The sequence below is a fragment of the Amblyomma americanum genome, chromosome 2 (assembly GCF_052857255.1).
Source record: "Amblyomma americanum isolate KBUSLIRL-KWMA chromosome 2, ASM5285725v1, whole genome shotgun sequence".
Classification (NCBI taxonomy): Eukaryota; Metazoa; Arthropoda; class Arachnida; order Ixodida; family Ixodidae; genus Amblyomma; species Amblyomma americanum.
In genome coordinates, this window is record NC_135498.1 from 82,183,394 (window position 1) to 82,197,494 (window position 14,101).

Sequence of the window (14,101 nt, forward strand, 5' to 3'; positions counted from 1 at the left end):
TTCATATGAAAGAAAAGAAGTGCCGTCCAGGTAAATTTCTTTGAAAGCAGATTTTTCTTCTGATCAATAGCTCGCGACGTTTCCGAGTAGTTTTTGACAAAATTGGTCCCTGTTTATCAATACCTGTTCGCGTCAATCTAATGTCAAAGAACAGGCACGCCATCCTTCCCTGATTCCAAAGTAAATTCGCCTGCTATATAGCTGGAGACATTCCTGTGATTTTAAATACACAGGATATTAGTCATGGCATGGGTTATGTGTATCCCTGCATGTGACGTAAGCACCCTTGGCGGATCTAACAATCGACAGCATACAATATAGCCTTGGATACACTTTTTATTGCTGACTCTGTGAAACAAAGGCAGACAGAGAACGCTGCACTGTACAGTTCCTGCGGCGTCTACTGCTTTTTGAGCTGCGATATAACAAGCAATCAGAGCGACGTTAGATGACTCAGAGAAATTGTTGCAGCGTGGAATGAATTGAACTGTGCTAGGTGCATTTCCCTCCGCTCCTCCTTCTAACTGGTAACTGGTTTGTCTGGAGAGGATGTGAAGTAGCCTCCGTCACTGCCCGGATAGTCCGTTCCACAAAAAACAGCCACTGGTAAAATTTTATTCAGCTGAGCCCTGAGAGAGCCCTTCTCCAAGGACACGGCAGCTAATGCGTTCACAGGAACGGCAGGCATATATTTGACGAAATTTATCCCAGGAACATTCTGTACATCTGGCTCCTTATTTGGCCTTCCGCTGGAAGAAACCTTTGGCGTAGGTATCAGTGATCACTGTCATTTTCGTGAGCTTTTTTGACAGACTACATTGGTTGGCTTTGCGCACGACCTTGCGGCAGCGCTTTCCTTTATCGCAATTCAAGCGAAAATAGAAGATACAACTGTACTGAACTACTCACAATGCGAATGACAAAGTTCCACACCAACGCCGCCAACAGGCTTTGATCTAACAGTGGAATTTCGTAGAAGCATTTTTCTGCGCTTCAGCCCGTTCTTTGAAACCTCACTGAGCTGAAACCAGACTTCATTCCGGAAAACAAGGCTTTGAACTTGGGAATTCAACAGCCTTACTAGGTATAATTTCTACATATTTTACTCTGCACTCTATTAATCTGAAACTCGGGGCTGATAATGAAATTGTTGACTGCAGTACCGCGGTTACCGTTGGACCAGAGGGCCACCCGCACGGCCCCGTCATTGCCATCTTATTAGCGCACTATACAGGGTGTTTCACCTAAGACTTTTCACGATTTTTTAAAATAGCTTTTTTAATTACAAGATCGCTTTTTTCGGCATAGCATTGTCAGCGGTGTAGTACATCGCGGCGACGGAGAAGGCTTGCGGCTGCCCGCCTTTCGTCTTCGCCTCTTGTACCTCCAGACTGCAGAAACCACGTCTTCCCCGGGAACCTTCGCTCTAGGAACTAGCGCTTTGAAACGGGAATTCACAGTGAGGTGCACAGGCAAAAAACGTTAGCTCGGAGAACGGCTTGAACCACCACCCTCACCCTCAGCAGTGCATTTTGCCCTTTCTCACCCTCACCTCATCATATCTTCCCTCCCTCACCCTCACCTCATCAAGTCTTCCCTCACTCGCCCTCGTCCACACGAATTTTAATGCGCCTATCCTCCATCACCCTCACCACACCTAGTGAAATCCTAACGAGGTGAGGGTGAGGACGCCCTCTTTAGGGCTCGCCTCGTGAGGATGCCCATGCACCTCTGTGCCAGCGAAAAGGACCCCGACACGCAATGCCGAATGGCTCCCATTGGCGGCCATGTGTTTGTTGGTTGACAGTTTGACTCCTGAAAGATGCCTGTCGCTAGTTACGACAACCTATTCCGTTTTAGATCACCCCATATTCGGACTCGACCAGTCCCGCAGTCTTGCGACAATTTGGGGGCTCACAGGTTTAATGGCAGAAATACCTAGCCGGGCGAGATATGTCGTCTCTAGGGGGTATATACAGGGCAAGCCAAGTGTATTATTTGTCGGAGCACTTCCAGCTTGCTGACGTCACTTTCTGTCAGCGTATGCGCTGTGGTGTCATCTTTCCCGTTTAAGTGGCGCCACGTGACCTTGCCACATCATCCACCTCTTAATTGATAACAACGCCTCGTTTTGGAGCGAAAAGCTCCACTTCTCGCTTGCAAAGCTGAAGGTCAAATGACGCTTGAATCTTACCTCTAACTGGAGGCTCGGCGCAGTTGTGGCTGTGACGTCATACCACGTCACTTGTCGCAGCTGTTACCGCTCGCTCCGCTGCCGCTCCGACCGCTCGCTCTCGTCAGTTATATCACGTGACGAACCACGTGATTCGGTCTTGCTTGAGACACAGCTTATGTGAAGGCACATTGCCGTATCACGACCATCAGTTGATATAGTTTATGCTTTATCACCCAAAACACAGGGCACTAGCCGTAGGCTCCGCCGCAGTTGTTCAGTGGTCAGCGCGCTCGACTACAGAGCTCTAAGACGCGGGTTCTACCCAGGCCGCGGCGGCCACGTTTCTATGGAGGCGAAACGCAAGCCGTCCGTTTACTGTGCAATGTCAGTGCGCGTTAAAGAACTCGAGGTGTTGAAATTATTCCGGAGCCCTCCACTGCGGTGTCCCCATAGAACAGATATGTTTACGACGTTAAAGCCCATATACCGTTCAATGCACTAGTTGTGTCCACTTCCCAGTATATACACAGAAACACATATTCACAGAATGAATTTATTTCTTCTCCCCTTTGCCCTTCATGCAAGTTTCCTTTTTGTGCTGGTCTACACAGACGCCTTTTTCGCACTCTCCAAGGGGGCAGTTGTGCCACAACAGTGGCACCATCCTCTCCCAGACGTCTCTGTCAATCACCTTGAAAAAACAAGATAAGCGTGTATGAAAACCCTAAGTTCTGCAACAATAAAAAAATCCTTCCACAGTATAGATGCCTGGGAATAAAATGTGTAGAGGGCAATTGATATAAGTTACATATTGCACATATCTCTTTGGCTACGTAGGAAGATAAAGAGGACCTAAATGATATCATTAGACGCGTCTAGTGTCCATGTGAATGATGATAAAATATGTACCTCAGGTAGCAGTAGTAGTATCAGTTTTATTAAAATTATTTATAATAATAATAAACTAAGCAATAACCGAAGCAAACATGAAGCATTGTAGTTAGTTGTGGCCGTAAAAAGAAGACAGCTGGCAGGAGAATAGGCTAGCAGGATGTTGAAATCATGACGTTAATATGTTGCAACTCCACAATCAATTCATGTAGACCGCAGTAAAAATGCATTCGTGCTCAATTAGTTATTAATTTATAGGCAGCTTATTAACGAAAGTAAACCATGGCAAATAGTCCACAATGGTATGCATTTCCTGATACGCTTATTGTGGATTTAAAACTTCCTTGGTTCAGTGTTTCCTCCTTCAGCGGATATGCCAATCACCGCAAACATTCTTAATTTCTTTACTAGCTGGCGTTTTCGCCTCAATTACCGTTTTCAAAGTAAGTAACTGCTGTTGATAATGATAGCATGCAGTCGTACTCCTCCGAAAAAAAGTTGCGCGGGTTAGTTTAGCAGTGTCTTTAACGGCTGCATTTTCAAGCCTTCTTACCCGCAAATTTTGGTCCATCCAACCATTCATACCACAAGAACTGCCCTGAGGGCACCAGATGGCGCCACGTGCCGGCGAGCTGGGCGCATCCCTGCCACGGTAGCGTACGAGCTACGCTAAATGTCTCTGTTATGCTTGGGCCAATCCTAGCGCCCTCGTTTTTTTTCACTGCCTATTTCATCCATAGCTTCACGGCCCCGTTCCATGGTGAATCCTCACCTCTTGTGCGCTTTCCTTGACACTATCCCGGCACGTGGTCTCGAAAAGCCGGTTCACACGTGATACACAAGCTCTTTGCAAACACGGGCCGGTTGCCTAGCCTACTCTCCCGCTTGAGATGGAAGGACCGTTTGGACTCTGCAGTGACTAGTGCGACAGAAAAAAAAAAAAGGATTTCTGAGGAACTGCTGTTCTTGGACGGGGGAAAAATACCGTAAAGCCGCTCACCACACTTCCGTCTTCCCGGGCTTGAATTAAATAGCATATTTGAGAGGTTTCCTGGCTATAAAAATCATGTCTAAACCAAACTTTTATAATATTACATTCATTAACGGGTGCTCATGGAGCAAGCTAACAAATTATGAAATGATGCCTATTTTAGTTTTAGTTTCGGTGCTGCCGCTCTGCTATAAAATAGATGAATGTAGAAGCAGCAAACACTTACATAGCAAGGTGAGCCATCGTCTATGGTCTGGATGCCACCGTTGCATTCCTGACGGCAGCCAACTGATTTCTGCATGCAAAAAATATATGATTGGCATTGAAATTTTGCTTTTATCTTCCGAATAAATGCTTTAGTGAACTAAAACGCTACAATCATTATCTTATTCAGGCCTCCACCCAACCTTCGTGAAAAGTGTTATAGGGTATACTATAATTTTCATGAAAGGAAGGTAATGATTCTCTTTCCGAAGATTTCTTTGCAGACCACACTTTCGCGGCATGTATACAAGTTTTTATTTTTAGTGCAGTCAGCACACTGCGAAGATGTAATTGGGTTCTTTTTTTCAATGCCGTGGGCGCATTTATCAAAGGAAAGACGTCGTTGCTTAAGAGAATATGCGTCCGGCGTATAGGGCCGGTTTCTCACTGTCACAAAGATATAAAGAAAGAAGAAGCTGCTTGAGGATGGTACAAAGAGCACGGGAAGTTGCTTTAGAAAATTTTAGGATTCCTTATCATCTCAGTGTTGGATTTTAACTTGCGAGATTAATAATGGCACAGGGGTACAGAAATACCGGCAATCTGGTGTATGTGCTTTGCTGCCAACACGCCGCTCAAATCGTAGACAATACACAAAAATGACACAGGACTTGAGCTGGCATGTGTCAATCGTTTCTAGTAACAATGGTCAATAAATGCTATTATTTATACATTTCTTCTTCTCAGCAATGAGTACTAACCGTCTTGAGGCTTTTGTTCCCAAGTACTGGGAAGGGGCATGTGTCAGTACCATAGTTATCGTATTCTGAAAGCAGAAAAAAGTGACGTTGCAGGACAAACTTTCTTTAAAAAATGGCTCCAAAAATCGGCTTTGAGCCAAATCCTTCAACACTGTGTGATTATTTTCAACTATCGTATTACATAATATACATGCAGGCATGGCATAGGCGTCGTCGCTAGTGTTTGGGTCTAGAAGACGGCAGGACATCTGGGAGGCTTATTTTCTCTGTTGTTTCTTAAAGACGAATGATCGTCTGTGGTCCGAGGTTCGTAAAATAACAAAATAAATTCAGTTCTAAATGCATAAAAAGTGTTTCCTCTAAAATTGCTTGTTAGTGTACATAACTCGAGTTTTCTTGCACTGCCTCTTATTATATGTCATTCACAGGTACTTAATATTTCAGGCCTGCAGTACTACAGCGAAATATCTTTGGTGGAAAACGTAGAAGATGGAGAGGCCCAGCTGCCTGAACACACTCTAAAAAAACGCATACTTTGCACTATGAGCACTGCACTCACCTTCTTCCGTTCGTGTATTTTCGGCTGATCCTGCATAAAATACAGAGGCAACAATTATGCAGGCACCGAGCATCACAACCATATACGTTTTCTCTCCCCTTCTCACGATAGAAACAACCACGTGTGGACGCTAGAAATGTACTCTTGTGTTGATCTGGTATACACACGGAATTAATTTCCTACGATGCCTCATTGTGATTAGAAACCTCGTAGAAAAATTTACATATATTCTCAGCAAAATTTCCCTCCACACTGATGCCAAGTTTTGATAGGCTGTTTTTGCTAAACGCATTGCCAGGTCAAGCCATCTGTTTCAGCGCTGGGAATTTATTTTCTGCTAAGATAATTTAGGTTTCAACGTTTTCATGCTAAAGTGAACCGCTTTCGTCAGATTATGAGAGGGCTCAATTTTATAATATTAAAACCGAAAGACAAATTAAGCCCCGCCTAAGTAAATTTACTATTTAGCACAAATATTTTCAATACACGCTACGACAGACTGGTTTTTGTTGCTCGTATGCTGGATAGTTTGTAGTATTTTTATTATTATAGGTAAATCGGAATTTCTGAATCTCCCCAGTCACCTTTCACAAAATACTACTGACTTATTACGCGGAAGACAATGGCGGCCTGAAGATTACTCTAAAATATTCATCTTATGGCATTTACGACTCACCATTTAATGCAAGAAGCAGGAAGCAACTGGCACCAATGTAGAGCAGTGCTTTCATAATGTTGTGGATGTCTGCAAGGAAAAGTACTATACGGAATCAGATGGTCAAATCACAGAACTTCGATTATTAAGAGGTCTTTATTCAGACTCTTCTATCGCTATGTGCCTTTTTTTCTAGTATCTCCAATATGGCACATGGTGTTCCTTTCACGACGCTTTGCACTAACCCTGCGGTCTTTCTCTTGGGTCTATTGATCAGTTTTGATCGATCGCCAAATCGTGGCGTAAAGGACCGCGAATCGCCAAGTGTTGAAGAGAATGCTTATGGTGGCCGTCAACAGCGGGATCTTGTTCACATTTCAAACACGGGGAGTACCACACAAGCAAAATGATGTCCTGGAGTGAGGTTTCAATTTTATGAATTTAAAACGACGGTGCACTATTGTTGAAACCTTATGTGTTTTTTTTTTGTTTGCAAGCGAAGTGTTCACAATCTAACTTTATTGAGAGTCTGTTCCACAGCAGAAACTCAACATTCAAACATCTCGCCTCTACGTGCACTGCACCAGAGCAATCTTTGCTAAAACAAACGAATACATTTTTGCTTCTTTTCAAAAGCACTGCACGAAAAACAAGGGTGAAAGAGATTTGTCACAAGTTAGCTTAGCAATTCCAAAGCAAAATGTGGAAGGAGTGTTCACATAATTGACACGACATTCAGCGTAAGCTGCATGAGTGAAGAGGAGGTGCAAGAAAGAATGGGACAAGTGAATGTACTCGCAGGTTGCGAGCGAGGTCGACAGCCATTCTGTGTGCGTTTGGATTTCTTTTATGTTTCTGTAAGTGTGTAATATCAGTTAAGCGATTCGCGTCACCTTGCTGTGTAAATACGCCATTTCTTCCGAACGACGATTTAACAGATCTCGTGAGGTCTTCCTAAAAGAACTAGAGCTGTTAAGAAATGTTGTGTGGATACAGATGGGGCGGGCTGCGTATGAAAAACAGAACAACAAGCCTGAAACATAGTTATCTGTCGCGATCAACCTAGTTATCATATGATGACCTGATTTCGCGCTGAACACGCAATGTAGTTTATAAGCCACGCCTGCACCCCGAAAGTTTGATGGACTCCATGGTTATTTTGATGTGGTTTCATCCTCTTAGCATGATTGGAACATCATTAAAACAAGATACCAGCTGATATTGATTTCACATTAGACCATGACGCCTTTGTGCACGAACTGAAGTATTGTAACAAATAAAGTATGAGTAGGAAAGCTCCATTCCTGCGTACGCTCAACTTTGAATTTTCTCCTCCAGCCATTCTGTCTGTGCGTTTGGATTTGTTTTATGTTTGTGTGTAATATTATTGCTTATTTGTGATTGCACAACACCCCCACAAGTAATGCCCGAAAGGGCCTTTAGGGTATATGAATAAATCAATAAATGAATATGCTCACCCTTAACAACGTTTGTGCCTTTGCCAACGTGATACAGTTTATTCATTATTTCTTCAGTTTCCTTTTCTTATACTTTTTCAGCTGCTCGTTCAATACCACTTGAATGATTTCTCACTGTTTTTACTTGCCTATTTTAGTGCAATAAATGCTCTTAATGCAGCAGCGGCAAACACTTCAGTCAAAAAACGCTGGGTATTGAGAACATATCGACATTAAAACAAGTATTCAAGCACCACGCAGAAATCTGCAAGCGGCCTGCCAGCGGTAGGCCGTTAATGCGCGGCAATAGGTTTAAAGAGGTAAAATTGCCGAACCCATTATCAACGATTGAGCTGGGTCGATTAGAATAAAAAGTTCCTACAACTGACCTCAAAGCTGACCTGAAGTCCTGTTAGACTAAATTGGCCTTATGAATGACGAAACTTGTCGCATAAGGACTCAGTGAATCTTGCCGTTTATTAGAAGGAGTAGTCGTAGATTGAGACCTAAACTGAACTCTTGTGCATGCTGGTTCAGAAGAAAATTATTCGTTTCTATCTGTTAGCTTGAATAATGAGGACAATCTGATATATACTTTTCAATCGTAGCACTATTGCTCGAATGGGTCTGCACGAAACCGTTCGAGCCTATTACGCACTCTTTCTTCAAGTACTTTAAAAAAACTTTGGCTCCAATGCTTCCTTTGAGTGAGCGCAAAGTGAGAGGAAAATGAGCTGTACTTACAGTTGCTTAAGAAAATTCTGAAGCATGCTAAAGCGTTCCACCTGAGGTCTTATAAAGCCTGATTCTTGTACGTTGATAACAAAACAAAACGTTTTTTGTTTTTGTTCAGCTAAAATCTTTGCTTTCGACCTGTGACATCTTCTGGAAAGTGAGTGTGCGCCGGTACCATGATCCGTAGGATTGAAGAATGTGAACAAAATTCGTTGTTTGCGAACCTCCATCTTGTAAAGGTGAATGCAGAAGATTGATTGTTGATCTTATGGAACAGCAGTGCAACACGCATATAGGATAGATCTTTCTGCGCCTTAAATATCAGGAGAAAATTACCGCTTGTGCATGATGACAAAGCATTTTTTTTGCATTCAAGATATGTAAAGTGAACAATAAATAAGGACCATTGCCAGTTGTCAAAATTATTTTTAGAGTTCACAATCTTAAACAGAATGTGTTATGAAGTGTTCATAATAATGCTATCAAAATTTGAACTTAGAATACCAAAAACCTAATAATGTTCCGTAGTTGCTTGTAAATAATACCCAAACTGCACTTAACTTTAATTCTATTCACTATGCTGTGTAATGGTCGACTAAACGGTACTTGCTTGCTGTTATTGGCGTGTCTTTAAAACTGCCAAAATAAATGGCATGAAAGATTTTATTTTATGGCATTATTGTAAAATACTGTCACACATGATTTTCTCGTCATTTCTCTAAAAGGGGTTAAGCAGGTAGAAAAGTGAAGCTGCTTTTTTTGTTATATAATGCAGGAAAATTTCATTGTCGCAGTTGCTACAGCAATATGCACTACAAGTAATGTACTCAAATCTAATATATGACAAATATTTTTATAGGAAGGAAAAGGACGTCTAAAGTCGATTTTAAATTTTCTTCTTGTAGTCAGCAGTATGAGATGTGTTTGGCGAAAGAAAAGCCCATCTGTGCGCTGAGCTCCGACAGTATTATTTCCTGGGCCGATAGTGAGCAGTGAAACTATTAGAATAGAGAGAACATCGACCCCTGACGTATTTGGAAGATTATTTTGAATATCCACAGCGTGTATCAAAGGTATTTTAAGGGACCTTTTAAAATAACTAACCAGACTTCTGCCCCTTTCACTATTTCCGGTAGAGTTTTGTCAGCCTGCTACACTTTTAAGTACTATATTTGTTACGCAATCAAGCGCGTCATCTGAAAGGGCGGGCAAAAATTCGCCCGATCGAGAAAACCAGGTGCGACTATGCTCGCGAGAAAAAAGGATGCGGCTCAGGTTTCAATAAGCAAACTTTTACAGCGGAGATGCTCGAGACATTCGTTTACTATAGCGGTTTAAAGCAATATAAATATGAAAGGTGTTAGGCTGGAGTGAGCGAGATAAAATGCATTGCATTAGTTTACGGGGCTCTCCATTTGACCTGCCACATGTGTTCTCTGTTGCTCACGCTTATAAACAACGGTTCTGAAATCGGACTTCGAAAAAGACTGAATGCTTTATAGTGCTTGGTGTAAAATATAAAGCGTTGAGTGAAATTTGCCTTCGTGTTGGATGAAAGCTATATGAAATTTGCCTTGTTGATGCTATAGAGCCAATTTTCATACAATCAATTGTCTTCATGGCGTGCTTTTTGTTCTAAAGTACTTACTGGATGTACATTACCAAAGGTCTTAAGACGATTCATAGTTGATGGCAAATAAAGAGACACACATTTCTTCTTTGCGTATCTTTCCGTTGAAGGGCTTGGCTTCGAATCGCCACCAACCAGAGAGAAGGGTCAAACATTTCAAATTCAAGAGAAAATCTCAAGCAAAGTAAAGTATTTGTGCGAATGCGATTTAATGCGGTAAAATTCAGTGTAAAAGGCTCATGTTCGAGCACTGACGACGAAAACAATAGCTTTTAAGGCTTTCCGTACCTGACCTTTCTCCATAACATTCAAATTGCCAATTGTTTAGTATTAAAAAAAAAGAAAAATGCCTTGCAAAGGCTCTGGAATGAATCTGAAGAAGACCTAATGCTTCGTATCAAATATTTTAGCTTGAATTTATACTTTTTGAGAACGATGGTCTAACGACCTTTCAGCTAGTTCGTCAGAAATGTGTCCTTAAATGGCATCCTTCTATATCGTTATATTCAAAGGCTTACACTATGATCGGGGCTTGCCGCAGAGGAGTGGGGACAGCTGTCGCCTGCTGTCGATGAACTTCAGAGTATAAACAAGAACCACTTGCGCTTTTGCTCTTTCATTACTGAAACATCTGAATAGAAGGTCATTCTTCGTCTGTGAGGTGAGCTAGACCGCTTGTATGATGTTTATGCTGTCAACATCAGAGTTTGTTAGTTATTAGCCGCTTAAATACTGAAATATTACACTCTCTTTTAGCACCTACGCTTCAAAGTTCACCATGACCTATTGTTCGTTAGAAAATCTGCTCTTCAGATTTATTTAATAAATGTGAATAACGATACAACCACGAAGTAAGCGACACAGGCTTCTCAAAATGTTTGGAGTTCAAATTAGATCTGTCCAGGCCTCGGGCTCAAACACGGAACCATTGACTGCCTGTGTTGATTTCCCAATCGATTAACACATCAGTAAGGCTAGCAAAATGCAGCGAAATGCTGAATTGGTCACAGACATTAACTGCGACCAATGCTACTCCAGTGAATTGCGACGTATTCCTCAGGGGAAAGTAGGCTTTCAACAAGACGATATATATTTATTAGCGTCCACCATTGCCAACGTGGAGCTCAAAAATTCGACATATGCAGCTTGCTTGAAATTCATGGAGCTAAAAATGTTATTTCTGCTTAAGGGCCAGATACCAAACCAGCAGCTTTCCTGACCATATGTTCTATTCCCATTAAAAGAACTTCAATCATTCGGCGTCATTCTGCCATCTGGCAGCCATCCTGCCTGAATACTTGATAGACCGATTAGCGGGTACACGCGGTGGTTTCTGGTATGAATACTGAACAATAATTAACTTTCCGCCAAATGCGAAGATTTTGAGGAGGCCGTGCAGATTTCTTTGCAATTGTATCTCTCCGTCCGGGGGCAATGTTGAAAACAAAAACTTTATCACTTCTGTTGCAAAAGGGTTGCAAGCCCCAAGGGTAGCGTTGGCCTGGCGGCCTGGGGCACAGCTGGAAACATCCGAAGGTCCCGGCAAAGGATGAGTCGACTGGCAACAGAACAACTTGTTTATTCTGGCATCGCAAAAGAGCAGCCGGTCAGGGCGACCACGTTACTCGAAGGACGAAATCGAAGTCTCTCGTTGGCGTCCGGGGCAGCTCCCTTTATACCCACGGAGTCGAGGGCAAGAAAGGGCTTGGGAAGAGGCGTCCGATACGGCGACGCTTGAACATGTCCAGACGTGACGGGCGCGCCCGCCGGGCCGGCGCCGGTCAGACCTCCTCGCCTCCCAGTTGGGGAGCTCCTCTCCCCGGCTGCCGCGCTTTGACAAGCGTGGGCACCAACATGCACACACACACACACGCACGCACGACGACACGTGGCACTGAAACCTGCCTGGACGCGCTTGGCGGGAGGCGTTGCGGCAGCGATGAACGGGCCCAAAATGACCGCCACTTTGAACGAAGCCGCGGCGTCCGTTGCATCCGCGCCGGCTATAACGCGCGTCGTAGGCGAGACGTAACACTTCTAAGATATATGGTTTATGGGGGTTTAACGTCCCAAAGCGCCTCAGGCTATGGGGGACGCCGTAGTGAAGGTTTCCGGAAATTTCGACCACCTGGGGTTTTCTAACGTGCACTGACATCGCAGAGTACACGGGTCTCTAGAATTTCGCCTCCATCAAAATTTGGCCGCCGCGGCCGAGAGCGAACCCCCGTCTTTCGGATCAGCAGTCTAGCGCCATAACCTGCGGACTGCCGGTTCGGTTCCTCGTGTCTTCGAAGATTTCTCTTCGTTGTTTGCGCGATATACATTCTGTCCTTGACATTCTGTCAAAAGTTTTTTCATCGCGGGCGTGTCATGGGTGCTTGAGAACATCTTATAAACTTAAGAAGCGCTCCTACGCAAGTGTGTTGTGTGCTTTCTACTCTGTGCGTCGCATGTGGCAGTGAGAATCACTTCTGCTCTTCGAAGACTCAGGGCACTTAGTGAAGAACAATGTTCAACTTGCATATGTAGTGCGCCCGCTAAGAAGTCAGCATGCGGGTGCGAAACCATTTTGCAACGTTATGAATATGCCTGCACCCTCCTGTCATTCCGCTTACGACCGAATATATTTGAAGGTTCCTGACGCTGCAAAGGAAGTTGCATTGAAGTCAATGATTGATGCAGCAGCTGAAGTGCAGCAGGCTCTCAACAGTAATAATTCAGGGGATGATACATGGCTAAAACGTGGCCACACTTCATTGAATGGCTCTGCTTGTTTGATATCTGTGGGTACAGGAAAAATAATTGCTGTCGAAGCTTTGTCCAGCACATGAAAGTCATGCAAAATCAAGAGCAAACTGATTCTGACAAGTATCGAATTCTTGGAATGGAAGTCGAACCACACAACTTGCCATGCCAACCACATAAACAGTGCCGGTGGCATCGAGCCAGTTCGAATTTACCGCATGTTTGAGAGGCTCGAAACGACGCGCGGTTTGAAATACGTGCACTACTACGGACATAGAGACTCGAAGAGCTACTCGACCGTTAAGGATATTCATTTGAATGCATTCGTTTTGAATGCATTGCTCAAGTCTAAAAACGGGTCAATTGCCGGCAAAGAAAGCTGAAGAAGACAGTGCGTGGAATGGGTGGCAAAGGAAAATTGACTGATGTGCTCATCGATCGCCTTCAAAATTGCTATAGCATCGCCATCAGAGCCAACGTCGGAAATCTTCCAGGAATGAAACTGGCAACACTAGCTAGTTTGTTCCACTCGAATTCCACGAATGACAATCCGAGGCATGGGCTGTGCCCTGGAGGAACAAGCAGTTGGTGTACTTTCAGCCTAGCTCAAGCGGCTGGTCAAGGTAATTACGAACACAAGGAGGGACTTTCAAACGACGTTCGGAACAGGGTAAAAGTTGAGTACAAAGACCTTTGTTCAGACGAGCTCCTCAAGAAATGCTTTCATGGCAAGACACAGAATGCCAATGAATGTTTCAGCGGTATGCTCTGGCAAAGGGCACCTAAAAAAGTCTATGTCAGCCTGCCAACACTGAAGTTTGGCTTGTATGATTCCGTGTGTCATTTGAGCAACGGCAACAGAGGGACGCTGGACGTCTTGAAACACACTGTGATCGAGTCTGGTGGCTTGGCTGCACAATGAGAGCTTGCTTGACAGGTGACCAACAGCGCATCAGGAAATCCTCCTGTCAGTCTACCGACGCCGCAAGAAACGCAAAGAAAAAAAGTCGAGCAGAAGCACGAGCGATAACAAGTAAAGACAAGAGCAAGGAGGACCTGAGCTACATATGTGGGGAAGTTTCAACCCTCCTGGATATTGCTACATTACATTCGTAGCTATGTTAAATCGTTTTTGTTGTGTTTCTCGAAACTCACTTTTCTGCCGTTTCGTTTTGCGCAAGCATACGCAGCATTTTGCCCCGAGTAGATTTTTTAACGAAACGGTAAACACATTTTTCGTATATCAGTCTGTGCATTGAACTACGGGAAAAAATCGTACGATAAGTTTTGTTATTGT

The 14,101-nt window shown here is 43.6% G+C and overlaps 1 protein-coding gene, 1 long non-coding RNA gene and 1 pseudogene across 2 annotated transcripts; 1 reads left to right on the top strand and 2 right to left on the bottom strand.

Moving 5' to 3' along the window:
• Positions 1-2,721: 2,721 nt before the first annotated feature.
• On the bottom strand, positions 2,722-5,271 carry LOC144119832 (evasin P546-like). Its single transcript, XM_077652362.1, has 4 exons — positions 5,262-5,271; positions 5,024-5,088; positions 4,285-4,353; positions 2,722-2,867 (listed from the first exon to the last, which is right to left on the bottom strand). Exons 1-4 carry the CDS (start codon positions 5,269-5,271, stop codon positions 2,730-2,732), a joined length of 282 nt encoding a protein of 93 aa, XP_077508488.1. The 3' UTR covers positions 2,722-2,729.
• A 311-nt stretch (positions 5,272-5,582) lies between these two features.
• LOC144118734 (uncharacterized) lies at positions 5,583-8,507 on the bottom strand. The gene is made up of 3 exons (XR_013312117.1): positions 8,439-8,507; positions 6,259-6,327; positions 5,583-5,612 (listed from the first exon to the last, which is right to left on the bottom strand). It is a non-coding gene; the product is annotated as an uncharacterized LOC144118734 (long non-coding RNA).
• A 2,534-nt stretch (positions 8,508-11,041) lies between these two features.
• On the top strand, positions 11,042-13,726 carry LOC144119835 (uncharacterized; annotated as a pseudogene).
• Positions 13,727-14,101: the final 375 nt, after the last annotated feature.

Excerpts from the sequence above, each read along its gene's own strand:
- LOC144119832 (XM_077652362.1), bottom strand. Across the intron at positions 4,354-5,023 it reads GGAACAAAAGCCTCAAGACG|AAATCAGTTGGCTGCCGTCA; the intron begins GTTAGTACTCAT and ends TTTTGCATGCAG. Across the intron at positions 2,868-4,284 it reads ACGATGGCTCACCTTGCTAT|GTGATTGACAGAGACGTCTG; the intron begins GTAAGTGTTTGC and ends TGTTTTTTCAAG.